The 21,382-nt window shown below is 44.2% G+C and overlaps 1 protein-coding gene across 1 annotated transcript in view; it reads right to left on the reverse strand.

Annotated features, from left to right (window-relative positions):
• DPH3 (diphthamide biosynthesis 3) overlaps nt 1–21,382 on the reverse strand; it is a 60,319-nt gene that overhangs the window by 12,068 nt on the left and 26,869 nt on the right. Inside the window, exon 2 of the mRNA XM_069204453.1 lies at nt 6,528–6,602. Coding sequence (XP_069060554.1) covers nt 6,528–6,602 — 75 coding nt within the window. The remainder of the gene's footprint in view (nt 1–6,527; nt 6,603–21,382) is intronic.

Consider the following 21,382-nt stretch of genomic DNA (forward strand, 5'->3'; position numbering starts at 1 on the left):
CTCGACTCCTCCACAAGGGAGTTCGAAAACGTATTATGATAAATTTGCATATTTTTCTGGGCATGATCAACGAAATGCTAAGTCCTACTATTTTAAAGTTGCACCGTATTCTAATAAGCAAATGTTATTGACCGATACCAAATTACTGTATTCCAATTTGTTTGTATCTAAACTTTCGGTCGAGGGATATGAATACTGGTTTAAAACTGTTGACTTGAAAAGTGTTTGGGGTTCGAAAAATTGGCACATGCAAGGCAGGGACACGCTATTTAGAGCATGCATTATCCCTGTGCAGATGATTTTCCTCAATGACACAGTACAACAGACTAGCTGTTTGGGCTTAGCGACAATTAGGGAATTGACTTTGCCTAGTATACCTGTCCCTTCTAAATTAAAAAATTGGCAGCACTATGTGAATGCTACTTTTAGTGACTTTACACATTGGGTCCAGAATGGTATGCTTAACACTTCATCGTTACATCCAGGCGGGTGGTTATTATGGCCTGTGGACACTAATATGTGTCATCAACGTTTTGTCACCTCTTCAGGGGGGTTCAGGACTAGTAGGGCAGACCCTCGTTACGTTTCACCAGAACATGCTGATATTATAACTGCATACAGTGTGGGGAAGCTTTGTCAGCAATGGTTGAAGTCATCCACGCTGGATGCAGTTAAGTCACATCTCACGTTACTGTCTAATGATACTGATTTACAAGATTTTTTGTCAGGTCCCAAAGTACCACGAAAGAAAAGGTTCTTATACGAGGTTTATAATGAGATTTGGAAGCTTTCACAACAGGAGGCTGCAGCCTGGTTGAGGCAGATTGATCAAGAAAATCTGATGCAGACTTTGTCTGTTGTTGATAATGGCATGCATACCCTTTCTGACCGTGTTTACACGATTGACAGCATTGTTTCCTCTGCCATTGACATTATGAAATCGGACATGTCTTCTTTATATCATGGGCAGAGTCAGACGCGGTCCATCATGCAGCTGGGTTGGACTCTTCAGACCTTGAAGGCGGGTCGCGTTCCATGGCAGCACGTTCGTGCCAGATAGATCTTTATCTCTTTTAATTTGACTCGTCAACAACAACTGATGGCTAAAAAGGAAGCGACATATGTTATGTTAAATATTGAGAAATTAGAGAAACTGCCTTTCACGGTAGCTGAGATTCAGTCAGCTGAATGGTTGATTCATGGGGTTATTAATTTGCCTATCTCTACTTTGCAATTTACTTCGTGTTTGAAACACATTCCGGTGGGAAGATATGAACTACTGGGAGACAGTTACATACACGAGGTGTGGGACCTTCCCTTTCAGTACAGATGTGTTAATGGTTTGAAGGAGGTTTTTCTTAGCGGCAGCGAATGCGAAGCTTCTGTCAGCCATTCAATGGTTTGTAAACAGCTGTCCTTGCACGGGGCGTGTAACGCTTTGATTGCTAACTTAGCTTGTTATCTGAAGGGAGTTCCAGTCCCGGTTATTAAAAACACTTTCCAGGTGCTTTCTAACGGCAGTTACGTTGTCCTTAACAGCGAACGCTGCTGTGGCATGCGTGCCGGAATAGTTTACATTGTCGTTGTCAACAAGGCCGTTACGTGCTGCGGGAATGTGTTGTTTCCCCCCACTCAAATTAGGGAGGTAGCGGACATCTGGCCTCATATTGCTACTTCCAAGGTTGAATTTGACAAATTGAGTCGGCTAAAAGCTTTATTGTTTCAAAAGCATGTGGCCCTTACATCTGCTAGCGAGACCGACGCACTTCAGGTGGCAAGGTCATCGGCGGAGATACAGTCCCTTTTGAATACTAACTTTCCGAATCACTTCGGTGAACTTGTGGGATGTATATTTATTGCATCCAGCACTGCTGGTATTGCACATTTTTTCAAAGTCGTTGGTGTTGGTTTCGCTCACACCTTCTCTTCCATATTCGGTTTGATACCTTCGGCTATACATTCTATTTTCGGAAGCATTTTTGGGGGTTTCCCCGATTACTTTGGCTTTATTGGCTGGAGTCTTGCTGTTGTTGCTATTTTTTCGCAATGGCTGTCCCGTCACGAGATCCTGTATTGCTGCTCCCGTCAGCGCAGCTGTGTCGTGAACGCATGATGCAGCATTTTGGAGCGACACTTCTGGGACATTTGGAGTGTGACTGGTCTCTGTCATTCAGACCGGTTTTGGATTGTGTGCAACCCGTGTTTCGGTGCCTTTGGTGCTCGTTTGAACATGCACTGGCTCTCTGTCTCTCATTGCAGCGCCCTCCAATGGTCGATACTGATCTGTTGATGTTCCCAATTAGGGCTCATTCCCAGACTTGTGCACTACGGATGCGCTTGCTTCGTGAGGCAGTTTATGAGATTCCCTTCCTGGAGGAAGATGGTATTGTCTCTTTCATAGGCCCTGCACGGGGTGCCGCCCTGAATGGTTTTGGGGCTTTGGATCACACCTGCTCCATGGTGCTTTGTGGCGTGGATCTTCCGATATTGACATATATCGAAGTGGAGGAACTCCTGCGTTCTATTGCTTCTATCTGACGATTGGATTTTTACGAAATTGACACTATATTGAATTTGGCTTTATGGTCACATGTTACCTAAATTTATGACTTTGTTGTCTTCTCACTTTGTCGAAATAATTGTTTTAGGTATTGTTTATATTTGGGGCATCCTTTTATATTATTGGAACCACTTGCTACCGACAAGGGGAGGGTGTAGTGTGGTTAGTTTTACGTATTCATTGCGCTTTAGCTTCAGGCTTTAGGCCTTTGTGCACTTTGCCCTGAATATATTTTATTCATTTGCTGACAGCTTAGAGCCTCTGTGCACTTTGCTCTACATGCTTTTTATTAGGCTTCGTACTGTTATTTTTCAAATAGCCAGTTCTACGGTGTTGTTTTTTTATTCATATCACACTGTTTTGCCTACTTCAGCACTGGAGTTCTCCATAACATATTTACTCTGTGCTTCAGTCAAGGATACAGTCTGGTACATTGCCGATAGACGTGGTAAGAGTTTAGACTTGGCATTCCTGCGTAGGGACATTTTGTGATCACGATGACATGTTAGTTATAAAATCACTTCCTTGTCCCAATACACGCGAGAGGGAGATTCCGACCAGGGAACCACAACTAGACGCTGACTGCCTCGTTGCAGATGCTGAACCAAGATCACAGGTCTTTGCTCAGGTATGAGGGCTGATGTCTCCACAGTGATTCTAATAGGCAAGCTAGAAGCTTAACATGCTGTGCTCTAAATAGAACAAGCAGAGGGAGAGTAGAAACTGTTAGACAATATGATAGCTTTGTTCTTATGTTTTACTCTCCTGGTGACTATTTCAATCCTACTGTGTTGTATCGTTCTGGTTATTGCGGCTCACGCCTTAATATCTAAAATACAGTTGTTTTATTAAAACATTATATAAAACGTATACTGTCTTTGTCATTTGTATATGAGATCATATTGGAAATAAGAGAGTTGGTTTGGATCGGAGTAACCACGACTTCCCTGAGAAGTTCCAAAGATGTCATGCGCTCGGCTACCAAATCATTCCTTCCACATGGGAGAAATGAGGCACTGCTAGTTAGCCGGAGCAAAAACCGGATTTAGGGTGACAGAGTTCTTTACACGTGGGTCAGACTCAGTCCCCCACACCGTTATAGATCCTGCTACCCAGAAATCCAGTAGTCTCATTTAGAATAATGAGAGCCCACGCGACAAGGTGAGATGTCAGCTTATGTCTTCTTACAATTTGCTGTTTATTTTATACTGAAGGTTGTGTTCATCTTTCATCCTTGGACTGCAAAGTTAGAGGATTTCATAACATAACAGTTTGAAAACAGTGCTGTACAAAGAGTGAAATGAAAGGCTGTGGGATATCAGTTTATTTTTATTCTAGTAGCAATAAAAGCACATTTTTGTAATTGTGTGATGAAAAAAAGATTCAAATAGGGTGAAAACAAATCGGATCACTTTACTTCGTGATGTGCAAAGTATCAATATTTTTGCTGAAACCCAATTTCCACAGATTGTTTATATGGTATATGGTTTCATCAGTAAAATCGTGTGTTAATGGGAACGTTTGTGGCCATTTCAATGGAAAATGTGGCGTTTGTACATAAAAAAGTGCGCTATCACATAATGCTTTAGTAATATATTTATTAAGAGTGAGTTTTTAACAATGACCTGAGAACCGTTCTTGCCCCCGCACTAATGACCATGCTATTAGTAAACTAAGAGGCAAGTCAGGTGTCATGTGCACCCTTATTATACATGTAGCAAAAGTCTATTACATCAAACAATAGAGCAGAAATGCTCAACTCGCATATTTAAAAGTTTTCTCATATGTGATAATGTGTAAAAAAGCAGCTCTGTAAAATAAAATATTTGCCTAGGATAACAATTTGAGTGAAGTTTATGGGTCAAGTGCATTACAGTTAGGTCAAGTAGATTATTCAAGTCACTAGACTTGCAGGTCTGGTACCATTTTTCATTTTTAGGATGTTTCAATCCAGTCAATGCAGTTTAGCTGAGCATTCACAACATATCAACCTTGCTGTTCACAAACAGTGGCTAAATACTTTCAAAGGCACACCTTCGCTCTCCTGGAACCAGGGTTGAATCCGAAGCTGCATATTCCAAAAAGGTTTTGAGGGATTCATGAAACGGCAAGTGTGATGCAAAATAAGAATTAACAAAGAATTTAGATTCCAGGCAATTACAAATTTACAGAAAAATGTATTAAATAAATACCACTAAAAGGCATGGATTGAATATAGCAACCAATAAAAGTCTATCGCAATGATAGTGTTTAAGAAAAAAGTGTGAATGGTAGCCCTTCAAGCAGATACAGAACTGGGAGTGGGTGATGTGGAAGAGAGACTAGCCAGGATGGGGAAAGGGAAGGGTCACTGCCAAGTTATCATCACAATGATGCTTTCTTTTGCTGCAAATTTCTCTTAAGTGATTCTTATTTGGTCACTAAAACACCCCAGAGAAGTCACTGGTTAAATGGGTACTACATTTTCATTAATTAGATATTTGGAGAGGAATTTCCACACCTGCTTTTTTTTCCTGTCTTTGTGTCCCTTACTCCAGAGCAGGATTTTATTGACCTTAAAACTAGATATACCTGTGTCACATTTCAGTTGGGTACAAAACACTTTCTACTTGAATTGCCCAGACAGAAAATACTTTCCCTAGATGTGTAACCAGTGAAGTTCTAGGAGTTTCTCCCAGGGACACTGAGGTCCATGCCCATTAACATTTGTAAGTCTGATGTGATAAGAGTAAGTCAGATAAAGTGAAATAAACAACAATCGCCCAGTGGACATTATTCTCTGAAACATGCTCATTCCACCAAAATAAACACAGCATTAGGAGCCTCGCAAAAGCATAACATTGTTGCAACATTTTTTAGGGCCTTAACGTGGGCTACTATGTACGGATTTTTTTTTTCAAATAGGCAGTTCAGCTCAACTTGTTTGCTTGAAGCCTGGATTGGCATATGCAGCCTTTGGGCCCCCAGAGGTTTAAGCTACGTCGCTCAGTGGTTCTTAACCAGGGGTCTGCAACACCTATTTAGGGGGTCTGCAGCTATACGTAAAATAAAATTAGCAAATTAACAAAATATGTATGCATAAAGTGCAAGAACACCAAATCTATTGGTGGCCTCAACTGAAGCAGCAATCATGCACTGACAGAAAGACAGCATTCTTTAGGAGCAACCCAAAAGACAGTAATATGCTAAAACCTAATAGGGTCTAGCCTTTCGCTTCGTATTTTGGAAATAAAACTAGACTTTATAAAGCTCTAACTTCCTCATTAGAAGTCAAACTTAAATATCTGTGCATTTTTTGTGAATTCAATCATTTCCGTGCTTTGTGTATCTGTTCGACGTATGTGTGCTGTGTTTGGGGGTTCAAAACATAGAAATTGCTTAGGCAGGGGTCCCAGATTTCCTGCAGTGATTCACTGGGGGGTTCACGGAATTCAAAAGTTAAAAACGGCTGATGTCGACAGCTGCACAAACACTTGGAATGAGGTATGGAAGGCTAACCGAGTAAGAATTAGAGTCAAGGATTCAGGAACTCTTTTCTCAGCACCTACTAAGCCACCCCCTCAAACAGCAATTGCTGTTCTACGACTCTCAATGTGGGAGAAAACGTGTATCAACTGTGTGTGGGAGTTGTGACACACAGAGGAATGAGTCACCTGCATGAGTGCTCCAGGTTTCTGAGAAGCTTTTTCTATGTGCAGCTTGTCACCACGGTTAACATGCCCAACCAGTTTGAAAGTAGGAAAAGCAGGTCGGCAGAGTAAGGGTTTTTTAGTTACATATTTCTTTTTCGCTCTACCATTCACCTCCTCCAAGTAATTGCTGGAGTGTATTCTCAGACTGTGCAAGTATCAAAATGTTATTCGCAGAAAAAGAGGATTTGGATCTCTCCATATTATTAGTCTTGGACAGACAGGACATAAACCTAGAAAAAAATATCAGTCTAAATGCAAATAAAATAAATACTTACTTTGTCATAAATTACCCGCACGATCAAAGAACAGCTTGGACATGTAGCAACCTCCTCTCCATTTTCCAAATCTTCCTGCAATAAAGGTGAACGGCAAATGATCTCCGTGTTAACGTGTACAATGAAATAAGAACACCGCATAAAAGAAAACTTAAAAAACTGCATCACAGATGTAGAGTAGAAAAAGTCGCACAAACATCACCAGACCTATTAAGCGTTTCGCTTGATGATGCATACGTTCATGTACTTTTTGGAGCATTTAGAGAAACAAAAGTAGATTTAGGATGGCCAGCACAGTCGAACAGTAAGCTTTCCTTACTAGTCTGAAGACCAAAGGGTTGTTGGAGCACTTGGGATTTCTGAGCACATAAGGCTAGAAAGACGAGGTTTAGGTCTGAAGATGTGTTGTGCCATGGGGAAGAACGAAGGAGTAATAGTCTAGTGGAGAGTACATTTTTAAACGTAGGACTAACATTAATGGAGCTGCCCGGTTGTGCATTTTATGCCGGATGTTCTAAAACTTTCCCCTGAAAATGCTCCCCTGTAGCTGACCTGCCAATCCAGACGTAAAGGAAAACAAAGTAACTGCCAATCACTGGGAAGAGAGGAAAGAAAATATTCTACTGGCATTGCAAACTAAAAATATAAAGAAAACCACAATCTGTCAGGACTGCATTATGGGAAAAACTGTGATTCCTGCCGCAAATCAGCCTGTTCACGAAGTAGTCAGCATATACCCACTGCTGGTGTTGTCTTACTAACATGCAGCTGCTCTTCCTCCCATAAAGCAGTGAAAAGGACAAAAGGGTCTCTGGGGCCATCATTCTTCCCCATTGTTCAACAGCTATCCCCACACCCACGTTATGGTGGCATAATATCACTGCACCCACATCACTACCTTCACTGCTCACAATCAAAAACAACAGGGAGATGAATGGAATGCTTGAATTCATATCAGAGACTGGGATTCGCTCAGCCCACATCCCATACCATTGTTATTTTGCCTACCATGCCACCCCAGTTTGGATCCAGCCATATGCAAATCAGACGTGAGCCTGCTCCACATGGGAACAGTCCAGCCTGAATTGCCAGGTCCTACCTAGACTGGAGAAAAGCATCCTGGGACCGGTTTTGGGGCATCATCCCTCATCAGCCAGGCTAGCTTGAATCCAGTTGCATAGTGAACCCAGGACCCACGTATGGCTGACCCTGGGACCCACGTATGGGCATATCCTGTGTACTCAGGGCAGCAAATGCAAAAACAACAAGGTGATGAAATGAATGCTTGAATTAATATCAGCCACTGGAAATCAATCAGGCGGCATCCCAATCCATAGTATTTTTTGCCCACCATGACACTCCAGTTTGGACCCAGCCATATGCAAATCCATCTTGACCCTGGCTCCCGATGGGAGCAGTCTAGCCCAAGCTGCCTGGCCAAGTCCTCCCTGGACTGAAAACAAGCATCCTGGGACAGGTTTTGGGGCATCACCCCTCATCAGCCAGGCTAGCTTAAATCCAGTTGGCACAATGAGCCTGGGACCCGAATTCCATCCATCATCAAGGAGCCCTGCAGCTCTCACAGATCTGGCACTGGAGCAGTTCTGTGGGAGGTACTGTTCTTTGTCCAAAGAGCGAATGTTAGACCTGTCAACTCTTGCCCCTGGGATAAGCCTGACTGCTCAAGGCAAGCTACCAAGGGGGTGAGCAGGGGTTATCTTAGCTGTGTGACTCCTTTACCCTGACTAGAGTGAGGGTCCCTACCTGGACAGGGTGCAAACCACTGCCAACTAGTTCTAACAGTGACATTCTCAACATTAAGTGCTGATGTCTTCTCTAGAGAGATCAATTATATGGCACCGTGGCTATGCAGCCCCCGCCAACATACACTCAACTTCCAGGTGGCTGTTAGCAGTCGCACTACCACCATATATAACCAATGTTTCCTCCCTGGCCAGGTTACCACAAAGCTTTCTCCAGTCAACTATCTTCTACGACCACTGACATAATTTTGGATCACGTGGTGCCCTTCTCACGTATCAATTGTAATAAAATTCATTTTGAACTCAAACCATCATCAGATCTGACATTTTAATCTTTCAAATGATTAGCAATCCACCATTCCCAGAGGCTTCCTTAAGTAGGGCTTGGACTATGCTCTCCTTCTGCTAATGGCCAAAGCCTTCTGCTGCTGTTCTTCTCCCTCTCTTGGACTGCTTGGATGCCTCAGCCCCACTGACACTGAGGACTGAAGAAAACACTTCCTTTTTGATCTGGAGCCAGGGAGAGTTACCAACACAATAACATTCACAGGTTGGCAACTAATGAATATTATCATGAGGATACCAAGAGATCAAATGTTATCAATGAGAACCCATCCACCAATGTCTCTTGAGATGTAGTTACCTGCTAAACGCTTGGGGTTGTAGGAGCTGGAGTTGCTGTTATATCCAGAAAACCTTTAAGACACCAAATTTCTGTTGAGAAGTCAGATGTTTTACATGTCAAGGGTTCCAAATACTGGCAAGGAGGAAAAACTCCACTGGCTATCAGATTCATTAAGACAAAGTTGGGGGAAATCGAAAGAAACCACAGGTTTAAGTTGAGACAGAGTTACTCCAGTGGCAAAAAACAAACAGCAGCACCAAATAAAACGTGTGTGAGAGTTCCTGGTTTCAAGACACACTCGTAAACTGAAGCAAATGCTTTGCAGCTGGCTAATAGGGAAACCTTTCTTCATTGATCCTCAAGTCATGTCTAGGCTGTAATCATAGACAGTGTTTTTTCGTGCCAACATGCATACTGCTCATAATAAAACAAACTATTTAAATTAAACTTTGAAAAGCCTGTTAAATATTTACAGAATATCCAGGCTTCGAACCCTGAATGAGGTTTCCAACTCCCATAATCCTTTGTCTGACTTCTGGCCTGCAGCATTTTAAATCATGAACGAAGAAAAGGAATCCAGAAAATGACTGTGTAGCTGAATGTAATGGTTTTAAGTGCGTGGTTGGAGTAACATAATGATATATGGGGGATTTCTATAATCTGTTTATTGTCCACCCACTAGGTGGACAATGTTTTTAAGCTGAATAAAATGGTGGCATTTCTACCTTTCAATTGGAGGTGATCACCCACCCCGAGCTGGCTATCCAGGCTCTGGCACCTCCGTTTCTTTGAAGCCACCCTCAGCTTACTCCAAATTTAGCCCGGGACCTTCCATTATAAGAACCTTGCACCCTGCCAAGAACTATGAGTCAGGAAATAAGGTATTTTACGCCAATACTGGAACAGTATTATAAATATGCATAACATATTATTGCACAAAGCTTATGCTACCCCTGCCTATAAAGCAGATATGGTATGAAAAAGGTGGGTATTCTTACTGCCCCACTGACCAAGTTTGGAGTAAACTGCTTGCCCAGTACATATAAAGCTCACATTGAACGCATTCTGGTTGTTGTACTCCTGCTCTTCACTTATTACATCTACAGCTGCAGATTAATGCTCCACATGCAATAGGTACACTACTCATCTAAACTGCACTAAGCATTCCATAACACTCCAAGCTATAGGGAACTATAGGTACTGTTCCCAGCACATAAATTAAGACTGGCATTCACGGGACATACTGAGGGACTGCCTATGCAGGGAGCAGCAGGATAGAGCTGCTGGAGGCTCCAGGAGTCTAATTGAAAGATGTAGTGTGCACAAGAATGTTGCACAAAAGAAAACAAATGCTGGTGGTCCCAGGCAGAGAGGGCTGACTGGAATAATTCACAAATTTGTTCTCCCCTAATGTGAGGCCTGCTCCTCTCATAGACTAGCATAAGAACTGCCCTCATATACTTTTAAGTGGTAGATTCTGATCTGGAAGGAGTGGCCCAGTCATGTTTATTAAGGCCAGAATGGTAATAGAATATCCTGCTTACTGGTGAAGTTGGATTTAATATTACTATTTTAGAAATGCCTCTTTTAGAAAGTGGGCATTTCTCTGTACTTAATGCCATCTGTGCCTTACAGCCTGTCTCCAATCCATGGCTGGTCTGTGCTGGTTGACAGCTCCCCTTGTGCATTCCACCCAGACAGCCATAAACATAGGCCACTCAGTCACATTTGCATAATGAATGGGTCTCCCTGGGCTCTCTCTTACACTTCAAAGGTCAGTGGCCTGTCCTTCCACAAAGGACTGATAACCTCCCCCAACAGGGATACTGATATTCAGGACTGGGCTGGAAGGGGAACTTGTGCACTTTTGGGAATATACACTGGGTCTCTGACCCCACCAAATCAGACACTTCTGAATCTACACCTGGACTCTGTCTGAAGGACCAAACAGTTGCTCAAAGGACTCATCTGGACTGCTGTCCTGCTTGTTTTCCTGCTGGCCTCTGCCCTCCCCACAAGTTCTCTGCAAGGGCTTTGATTGAGCTTGCCGCCTGTCTTGAAGTCTCAGGGACACAAAGACGTTACCAAAAAGAAGAAAAACCCTGTGTGTTGGAAAATCAACACAGTGCCTAGCTGACGGCTGAAATGCTGTCACTTCACTTACCGGATCGACGCAGCGCCTGTTCCTTCTACCAGCGAGTCAAGGTTTTTCAATGCATCGTCTCTGGACGTCAAAATATCCCCCCATCCCAGTGAGGAACCAAGGCTGTGCTCCTGCAAATCGACGTATCACCTTGCAGTGCGGAAAGAAACGATGTATCATCTGTGCCGCGCCGGAAAATCCAGTGCAGCACCATATTTTTCAGCACCGCACCTCCTATGCGTTCCCGGTGCATCATTATTATTGATGCTTTGCTTTCCAGGCACTTTGTGTTACAAGGATATAACCCCTGATTCTAAAGGATTGAGACTCATTTTAACCTTTAAAAAGAGATCTCTCAGACTTATGCATATTGGATTTATGTTGCTTTGATCTTATTTTATTCAAATACATATCTATTTTTCTAAACCTCTGTAGTGTTTTTTTGTGGTGTTTTCACTGTTACTATATGATTTGTTGTGCAAATGCTTTACATATTGTCTTCTAAGTTAGGTCTGCCAGCTCCGTGCCAAGCTAGCAGAGGGTGAGCACAGGATACTTTGGGTTGTGTTGTGACTTACCCTGAATAGGATTGTGGTCCCTACTTGGACAGAGTGCATACCTCTGCCAACTAGAGACCCAATTTCTAACATTGGTAGCAGCGGTGGGATACAACTGTTTTTTGTGCAGTGCCATAAAATAGCTATGTGTACACTACACACCCACAGTCAAAGGTCAGGTTGATTTGTTTTATTTTCTGCAATTTTCCCTTCTTTGCATCCTTTAAATCCTATACATCATGTCTTTGGCTGGGTCCACTAGTGGAGCTCCGGAGTTTGACTTAGCTAAGCTGGAGGAGTAAACAGTTAAACAGCTGAAGGGCATTTGCAAGGGGATGGGGGTACCTACCCATGGAGCCTCCAAGAAGGATTACCACCAAAAGGCACCGAGTGCCTGGGCAGAAACCCATTACCAAGAGCATGAGGAGTTGGGGGAGCAAGAGAATGGCTCTCCTGGAAGCTGCCAACAGCAGTCGGGATGCCGTCTCTAGATTTGCACCCCCTGCAAGACCAGGGAGCAGTGTCTCAAGTCAAGGCCTTACCGCAAATGAAAGAAGAGAGAATTCAGGTTGCAGTTGGCAAGATTAAACATGGAGGCAGATGAGAGGAAAGCTGAGAGGGAAGCCAAACAAACTAAGGTTGAAAGACCCTTTGCTGAGAAGAAACTTCTATTGGCTCATGAACGGAGTCTGAAAGAGCTGGAGCTCAAGGCTAGGCAGTCTGAATACAGCAGTGGTGGTGACAGCATACATGGAGGACAGCTGGAGACAAAAAGGTTTGTATACCCAAGGATTTGGTGCCCAGTTATGTGGTGGGAGATGACATTGATAAGTGGTTTTCAGGTTATGAAGTTGCACTAAGGGCACATGGGGTTCCTGAAGAGCACTGGGGGGGGTGGGGGTGGGATGGGTGCGGGTCTGTGGAAACATGTCTACACTTAGGAGGGACACACTTCTGATATTAGAGGTTGGGAACCAGAACAAGTACATTCCAATGAAAGCCATTTTGATTGCCACATTTGGAACGACCCCTGAGAAATATGGCCAAAGATTCAAGGACAGTAATAAGCTCCCCACCCAAACCTGGGTGGACTTCATTGATTATTCCAGTAATGCACTGAATGGCTGGGTGCAGGGCAGCAACGTCAGTGATTATGTTGGGTTGAACAAGAGCACATGCTCAGTATTTGTTTTGTAGAGTTGCACCAGCACCTAGTTGACAGAATGCCTACTGACCCCCAGGACGTTTGCTGAGTAGGCAGAACTCTGGGCTAGCACCAGAATGTCCAAAAAGGTAACTTGAGAGGGGGGCTTGGGGTGGAGGGAACACCCACAAAGGTGGTCAGGGTACTCAACAGAAGAAAGAGGGGGCAGAAAAACTTAAAAATAAGGAGTTCTCTAAAGGTCCCATAAATAATTCCCAAGGGAATAGTGGTAACTAGTCCTAGTCTGATCCTAAGAAGAAAGGGTTCTCTGATACTCTGAAAGTAGCTGTGAATCCAGCAATGCCTGTAGATTGCCTAACAGACAATAACCTAGAGCACACTACCTGGAGGGAGGTAGAGCTCAGGTCTCACCAGGAGATGATGGGATTGCTTAAGTGGGTCTGTATGACCACACGGTCCATGATTGCCCAGGAGGGGGGTCAAGGGCGTCTGGAGCCTGGAAGAATGGCCCAGACAGCTGCCAAGGAGAGGAGCACAGGGTGCAGAAAACCAGTCCCAGACGTTTCCATGGTGGAGGTTGGCGGAGTCCCAAGTCCCTGAGCCAACCAGGGAGAAAACTGCCGCCCTAGGTGACCTACCTGAGATTGCTGGCTGGCAAGTTGAGGGTGGGCCCAACAGGGAGGAATCCTGCAAAGTGCAGAAAGTGTCCCACTTTTGAGGGCCTGAGGAGACAGGCCTCAGCTCATGCAGCAGGTGAAGCCTCTGGGGATCACGTGATTTACTGGGAGAATGATTACCTATATTGTGAGCCTGGAGCAGCATATGTGCTGGTGGTCTCAGAGTGTTACTGGACCTTCCTACTGGGTTTGGCCCATGACATCCCTGGCAGGGCATTTAGGACAAGACCGGACCTGCACTAGGCTTGTCACCCACTTCTATTGGCCCCGAATAAAGACAGACTCAGATACATTATGCAGATCCTGTCCCACCTGCTAGGCCAGTGGGACGTCAGAGAAAAAGCTGAAGGCCCCGCTGATCCCACTTCCCGTCATTGGCACCCCCCTAGAAAGCGTGACCGTTGACATCATTGGTCCACTGAACCCCAAGACAGCCCTAGGCAACAGGTTCATCCTGGTCTTGGTGGACCATGTCACACACTACCCAGAGGCAATCTCTTTGAGGACGGTAACTGCACGTGGTGACCAGGACCTTGATGGGGGAAACTTTATCCATGTGGGATTCTCCAAAGAGATAGAGTTTGACATAGGCACTAACTTCCATGTATGCGTACATGAAGTCCATGTGGGATGTGTGTGGAGTAACCTACAAGTTCACCACACCCTATCACCCTGAATCCAACAGTCTAGTTGAGAGATTCAACAAAACCTTGAAGGGCATGATTGTAGGCCATGATGCATAAGTAGGACTTCCTCTTGCTGTGCCTTCCCTTTGCTTACAGAGAGGTGACCCAGAAGGGTCTAGGGTTTAGTCCCTCTGAGCTTCTCTGTGGCTACCCTGTTAGGGGGCCTCTAAGCATTGTCAAAAAGGGGTGGGAGAAAGCTCCCACAAAAGTCCCCCAGGATGTGGTCAGCTACATACTGGCCCTCCGCAACCAGATGCACCGCTTCTGAAAAAGGCCAAAAGCAACCTTGAGGCCAGTCAAGAAGTAATTAAATGGTGGTATGACCAGAAGGCCACTCTGGCGGTTTTTCAACCTGACAACAAAGTATGGGATGCTGGACTGCCCCATACGAAAAAAAGGAAAGTAATGAGGAGCCCACTTAGTGGACATCCAGACCCCTAGAAAACCCCAAAGGGTGCTCCAGATCAACAGGCTCAAGCCTCACTTTGAGAGGTCTGAAGTCAGCACACTTCTTGTGACAGATGAGGGTGTGGAGGAGGAGATTGAACCTCTCCCTGACCACCTCTCTGCACAGGAAAGTGATATGTCAGTGTGTAAAGTGTCAACCTCCCCGACTCCCTGACCCTAGAGCAGAGGGGTGACTGCTACCAGTTGCTGGGGCAGTTTGCCTCACTGTTCTACCTCACCCCTCGACTCACACATCTGTGTGCCCATGACATGTTCATGGGAGACAGTCCCTCTGTAAAGAACAAAATGTACAGGTCGTTAGATAGGGTGAAAGCCAGTATCAAGGAGGAAGTTGTGAAGATGCTAGCTTTAGGGGTGATGGAAACCTCCAACAGTCCCCGATCCAGCCCAGTGGTATTGGTACCAAAGGCTGCCCCACCGGACGCCAAACCTTTATTATTACTATTTTAGAAATGCCACTTTTAGAAAGTGGGCATTTATCTGCACTTAGTACCATCTGTGTCTTACAGCTTGTCTCCAATCCACATATGGTCTGTGCTGGTTGACAGTTCCCCTTGTACATTCCAGCCAGACAGCCATAAACACAGGACAGTCAGTTACATCTGCATTATGAATGGGTCTCCCTGGGCAGAAAGGGTGGAGGGGCTCTCTCTTAGACCTCAAAGGCCAGTGGCCTGCCCTCACACAAAGGACTGATAACCCTCATAGGGATCCTGCCAGACAGGATTGGGCTGAAAGGGGAACGTGTGCACTTCAAAACTACTCTGTGAAGTTTCTCTCTCACGTCAAAGACACGTTTGGGTATATATACTGGGTCTCTGACCCCACTAAATCAAACACTTCTGGATCTACAACTGGACTCTGTCAGAGGGACTGCATGGCTGCCCAAAGGAGTCATCTGGGCTGCTTTGCTGAGGACTTCTGCCCTGCTTGTTGCCCTGCTGTCTGCTGGCCTCGGACTATGCTAGAAGGACTCAGCCTTCCCCACAAGTGCTCTGTAAGGGCTTGGATTGAGCTTGCTCTCCTTTTCTGAAGTCTCAGGTACACCAAGACTTCACCAAAAAGAAGAAAATCCCTGTATGTCGGAAAATTGATGCAACACTTGCAGAAAATTGACACAGTGCCTGGCACTTGCTGAAATGTTGCCACATCACATACCAGATCAACAGAGTGCCTGCTCCGTCTACCAGCATGTCAAAGTTTTCAACTCATCGTCCTTGGGCATCAAAATTTCCCAGCATCGCAATGAGGAACCAACGCTGCATTCCTGAAAAACATCACCTAGCAACATGAAAAGAAATGATGCATTGTCTGTGCCGCGCTGGAAAATCCGAAGCATCGCCTTATTTTTCAATGCATCTACGGCCCTGATGCATCTTTATTTTTTTGCACATCCCAGGTACTGTGTGTTACAATGATGTAGCCAATGAATCTGATATCTCGACTTGTGCATATTAGATTTATTTTATTCAGATAAATATGATCTATTTTTCTAAGCCTGTGTTGTGTAGGTTTGTAGTATTTTCACTGTGTTACTGTACGAGTTATAGTCACAAATTCTTTATACATTGCCTTCCAAGTTAAGCCTACCTGATCTGTGTCAAGCTACCAGAGGGTAAGCACAGGATAATTTGGGTTGTGTTGTGACTTACCCTGACCAGGATTGTGGTCCCTACTTGGACAGGATGCATACCTCTGCCAACTAGAGACCCAATTCTCAAATCACAATACAGCAGGTACAGAAAGTGTATAGGGGGTCATGAATGGTTTACATACGACCAAGAATTCAGTTGAAAATCGCAGATGTGGCCAAACATGGATGATGACGTATCAGGTTAAGTGCACACAATGGTGGTAGCTAGAGAGTGACCGAATAAGCCAGAACAGCACTTTCATCAGAAAATGGGCAAAGGAAAGTATGAGAAAGCAGTGTCACTTAAAAGAAAACCCTATCAGCACTGGAAAAGGCAGCAGAGGAACAAACGCAACATGCTGGAAGGCAAATGTAAATGGGGTCCAGAATGTAAATTTCAGCATGTTTGTTCTACGTGCCAGGGAAGCCAGAGCATCTTAGAGTGCAGCAAAGGCGTGGCATTCACTGAAAACAAAGCTTCCACAAAAATTGCGAATCCATATAGATGTGCAACAGTGGCCTCTTGACACAGACTGTGACATAAAAACAGAGTGCTAGGCAGAGAGGAGGTTGATGCCCCCAAGAATTTAAACTGGCAGTGTCAACAATTTTGAAGACTTAATTGAGAAAATCGTTGAACAAAGAGAGATGCTCAACTGCTGACAGGTTTTGAGACAAGCTTCATAATTCCACATGAAGACCAGACTGTTAGTAGAGTCAGCAGGGACCTTAGATATGCACCTGACCACCCTTCAGTGGTAAGGCAAAAAACAGGATAATGGTTGGAACAGAAAGAGGGTCCTTTCAAAAAGAGGCTCTATTATGAAACTTCACGTTGTCACTGCTAGGAGCTCTATGAAGAAGAGTCTGGTCAGTACACTGACCAATACACCACTTCTCATTTCTGGAGGGGGACAGTCAGTGAATGATGAGATTGACCAAATGCACTTCTCTGTATCTTATACTTTCATTGATGATGTCACTGAATTGTTGAAGGCCAGGGGAAAAGGGTGCTAATGGCCACGGCAGGCATAGAGTCAGCACTTCACTAGTCCATCCAAAAGCTACTCCCTCCTACATAAACAGCCACTACTACTTTGACAAATATATGCCAAAGGGGCACTATTTTTAATCAGCATACTTCGAACTATTCAGAAGTATGTTGTAATAGGCTCTGCACAGGCAGCACCTGGAAGGGAGGAAACAACATTACCTAAATGATTTTCTTCCTGTGGCAGAGACAGACTCAGATCAATGCACCACACTACTGGAGGCCTTCAGAACTAACAGTCTCACTGGGTGTATAAATGGAGCAAGAGAAGACGGTGGGTTCCATAACTAACTCGGTATTCTTAGGCACTAATTTAGACTCAATAGAAGGGATTTGCAGACTAACCGAGGACAAACTGGCAACCTTTAAGAGGGATGCCAGTAGAATGACAGTCAAGGAAAAGGCAGCTCTAGGCGAGAATCAAATGGTGCTAGACAAATGTAACTTCGCATCCAAGGTCATCCCAGCTGGCAATGTGTTCATGAGAAAACCAGTGTAACTCGCAGCTGGCCTCAAAAGAAAGCACTACCACACCCGCTGAAGGAGGAGGCAAATAATGCATGACCTCGAGGCATGGCACAATGTCCTCACACCCTTTAATGGCACACGGATATGGAGGAAATCATGAGTCACCTCGAGACAAATACAGCTTTCCACAGAGCAGACAGTGAGGCATTAAGTGATTCATGGTGTTGCAAGAGGTTAAAGACTGGGTGGAAGAAGTCAAACCTGACCACCAATGCAACACTAATTGAGCTCTTGCCCATAGTGGCAGCACTGCATATCTGGTCAGTCAGGTTTAAAAGCAAGAAGTTGTTTGTGGTCTGACAATCAGGCAGTGGTCCAGGTGACTAACTGCAGGTCAGCTAAGTGCCCCATCACATAGAGGCTGGTGTGTCATGTGATAAAAAAGCAACTCTGGGCACATCTTGAGGTAAGATCAGGGCGTGTACAAGTCACTGGTAACTTAATTGAGGACTCGCTTTGTTGCCTGTAGCTGGTAAGATTCGGGGCGCTGCCTCTGCTGAGAAGAGAAGATGATGAGGTCTTCTGAGGTGATCCCTGGAACCCGGTAGACCTGTCCTGTGACATCTAGTTGGCCAAACTTTGATGGCAGTGAAATATCTGATGAATGTGTCGATACTTAAAACAATCACAGTCATAAAATAGCTGAACTCATAGCTCATCACTGAGGGAACAGTGGAGCAATTCATGTGGTGGGCATCCTGGAGCGGTAAAACCAGGACAGAGATTGAAGCCCACATAGCTCTGTTGGTATGCTTCACTGGGCCAAAGGTGGGCTGCGATCCAACAAAAACCCTACTTAAAGGGGCCAACAAAAGATAATGTTGAACACAGACTTTACCAGGCAAGCCGCATTGCTAGGAGCGAATGGAATTGTAACAGGCTCAAAATTTGATGAGGTGCTGCCAGGAAGAGGGAGGTCATGATTCCATCTACCTTTGATGCAGGAAGAATTCCTCCCACAGGGGGATGTTCAATGGGGCAATGAGTCAGTGACACTGAAGATCAGAAGTCCAAGACAGACCAAGAGGTACAGGGTATTGTGGTACAGCTCGGTTTAGATCCTGCCTAATTTTCCTTTTAAGAGATTATGTTAGCATCAAGCCCACACATAAACTCTCTGCAAGAATACAGATGTTTTATACCTTAGTAATTCCCAATATACAGAAGTGATACCTGTCACTAAACAAGACAAGGCTCACAGCCAAGCAATTCAGAACCCACTCTTTACACACAGGAGCAGCACCTACAGTTGTGCAATGCAGCCTACCAAAAGAGGGATCATGAAAACAGGAAGATAGCACTACAAAGTTATACCAGGCATGGCATGCTATAATTCTCCACTCGTAGTCGCTATATATGGGTACTATTTTAACATTAAGCAGAAATAACAGATAGTTTATGAGCTACTCTTTTATTAGCAGGGCACACAAATGGCCAAACAAGAGGTGACATTTCAGATGTAAGCTATATTAGACAGGAGTCAAGAGGTTTGGAACACCAGGTACGAAGTTGGGACAATTAGTGCCAAGAGTAAAGGAACGCCCAACTAATCAAGTCAGACCAAATATTATGGCCATATAACAGGGACCACGATTAAACTATCCTTGGAACAAAGGGATTCTTAACGACAATGAGAGTAGACATGATTACATTACAAAGCTTCTGTGTGTGATCATATTGATGTGGTTAGAATAGTTCCTAGATTTCATCAGACCGGGGCTGCGCAATCCAGCACAGTGGAGAAATCTTGTAAAAGATTAAACATAGCAATGTGCAAATTTTGCTAGAGTATGTGTCTGCTCTCGATTAGAGACAGTTTAATGCCAGGCTGTCAAAAGGAGGGTGGTGTATATGTCTAGGGTGGCTTACACATGTACTTCTCAGGAGCACAGGATCTGGCAGCTTGCCTGTAAAGAAAGAGCAGAGCTAGATGGGGGGGGGCACCAAGAGACACAAATACTGTGGTAATTTCAGGTACAGAAGCAATACAATGGCATTGACTTGGACAGAAAAAAGGGCCAAGTAGGGAAATGCATAGAAAACAGAGGCTTTGAGATGATGGGCAGCAGAGCCAACTAACGTGTAATAAAGCTGCAGGCATTAACCTAAGCATTCAAGGCCCTTGCAGCCCAAGCCACCCCAGTAAGATTTAGCAACTATGAGCAAAGGTAGTGAGCTAAGTTGACATATAATCAGCTGGGGTACCACCAGAGACTTAATGTTCAAGAAACTTAATGCTCCACAGGCAGTAAAAAAAATAACTCTCTTAGATGGACTACGCTGGAGATTTTTTTATCTGTATATCTGAATTAAAGCAAATTGCTGTTAGTTTTTTTGCCCTGCCTACCAGCAAGATTTGGTTAGCTGAATTTCTGACTATGGACAGCTGCCTCCAAGAATCAGCCTTTTGAGTCAAATTACAATTGGATTGTTGAGGGGATATGACAGAGTGAACCAAGTGCATAGGTGGACCAATTGAAAAGTTTACTATTAGACTAAGATTGCCAAGTGAGTCCTGTTTTCCAGTCCTGGACTTTATCACTCTAATGGAATCTGGAATATACAGCACTTGTTCATTTCAAGTGAACAAATTAGACTGGCACGCCTGAAAACAACAACTGTAAAATGGCATTCCTGAGGGCACAGAGTTTATTGGAGACAACATGCTAGGAGCACCACTTCAGAGTCTCACTGATCATATGATACTAACACCACTGACACACAAGTCACCGATAAAGCCTTGTCTCAATACACAACATTGATTTGGATTCAAACTCAGTCCGATGGACCCATGCTCAGCAGGAGATTCCATTCTAAGCAGACATTCTTCATAGGGTCCAGCTACGAACTCACCCTCAGCACAGGGTGCCCCTGCAAACTCATGCTTAGCACTGGGAACCCCTGTAGATACAAGGTCAGCGAAGGGTACAGCTCTAGAGTCACACCCCACGAGTCATCACTATAAACTGACAGTGCAGGATGAAACTTCGGTCTGACCTCCCATCTGGCATGAGGCACCACTCCAAAGTGTCAGTCATCAAGCTGTAAGCATTGCAATTGGTTTACGGTTAGCACCAGGGGCCATTTCAGACTAAAATCTTTGAGGATCCTTAATCAGCAGAGAATATTTCACCAGAATTACATTCTCTGCAGGGAAACCATTATGGACTAAACTTCAGCATAAAATCCCACTCTGGACTGAAACTCATCACGGTTTACTGTTTTGGACTCAGGTGTAACATAAGGAATTGTTTCAAAGTTACTCTGCAAGGGGAAGTGAACTTTACCAGAAACACTGAGCATCCAGCTATCAAACGAACTTATAGGCATTATATTGTTCCACATGACGTAAAATGTTAGTTGTAGTTGACCAACCTTTAAACAGGCTTCCTCGAGTTGAATATCTTGCTAAAAGCTTCACTGTCAAAAAAACACACACCCAACCAATGTCATTCTATGGAATTATTTATTTAGGTCTGACATTAGCCAAGATTAATTACAATTATATTTAAACATACTTACTTTTGAAAGTTTTTTTTTTCCAGCCAGCCCTTTTTAT

Source organism: Pleurodeles waltl, chromosome 8 (genome assembly GCF_031143425.1).
Source record: "Pleurodeles waltl isolate 20211129_DDA chromosome 8, aPleWal1.hap1.20221129, whole genome shotgun sequence".
Classification (NCBI taxonomy): Eukaryota; Metazoa; Chordata; class Amphibia; order Caudata; family Salamandridae; genus Pleurodeles; species Pleurodeles waltl.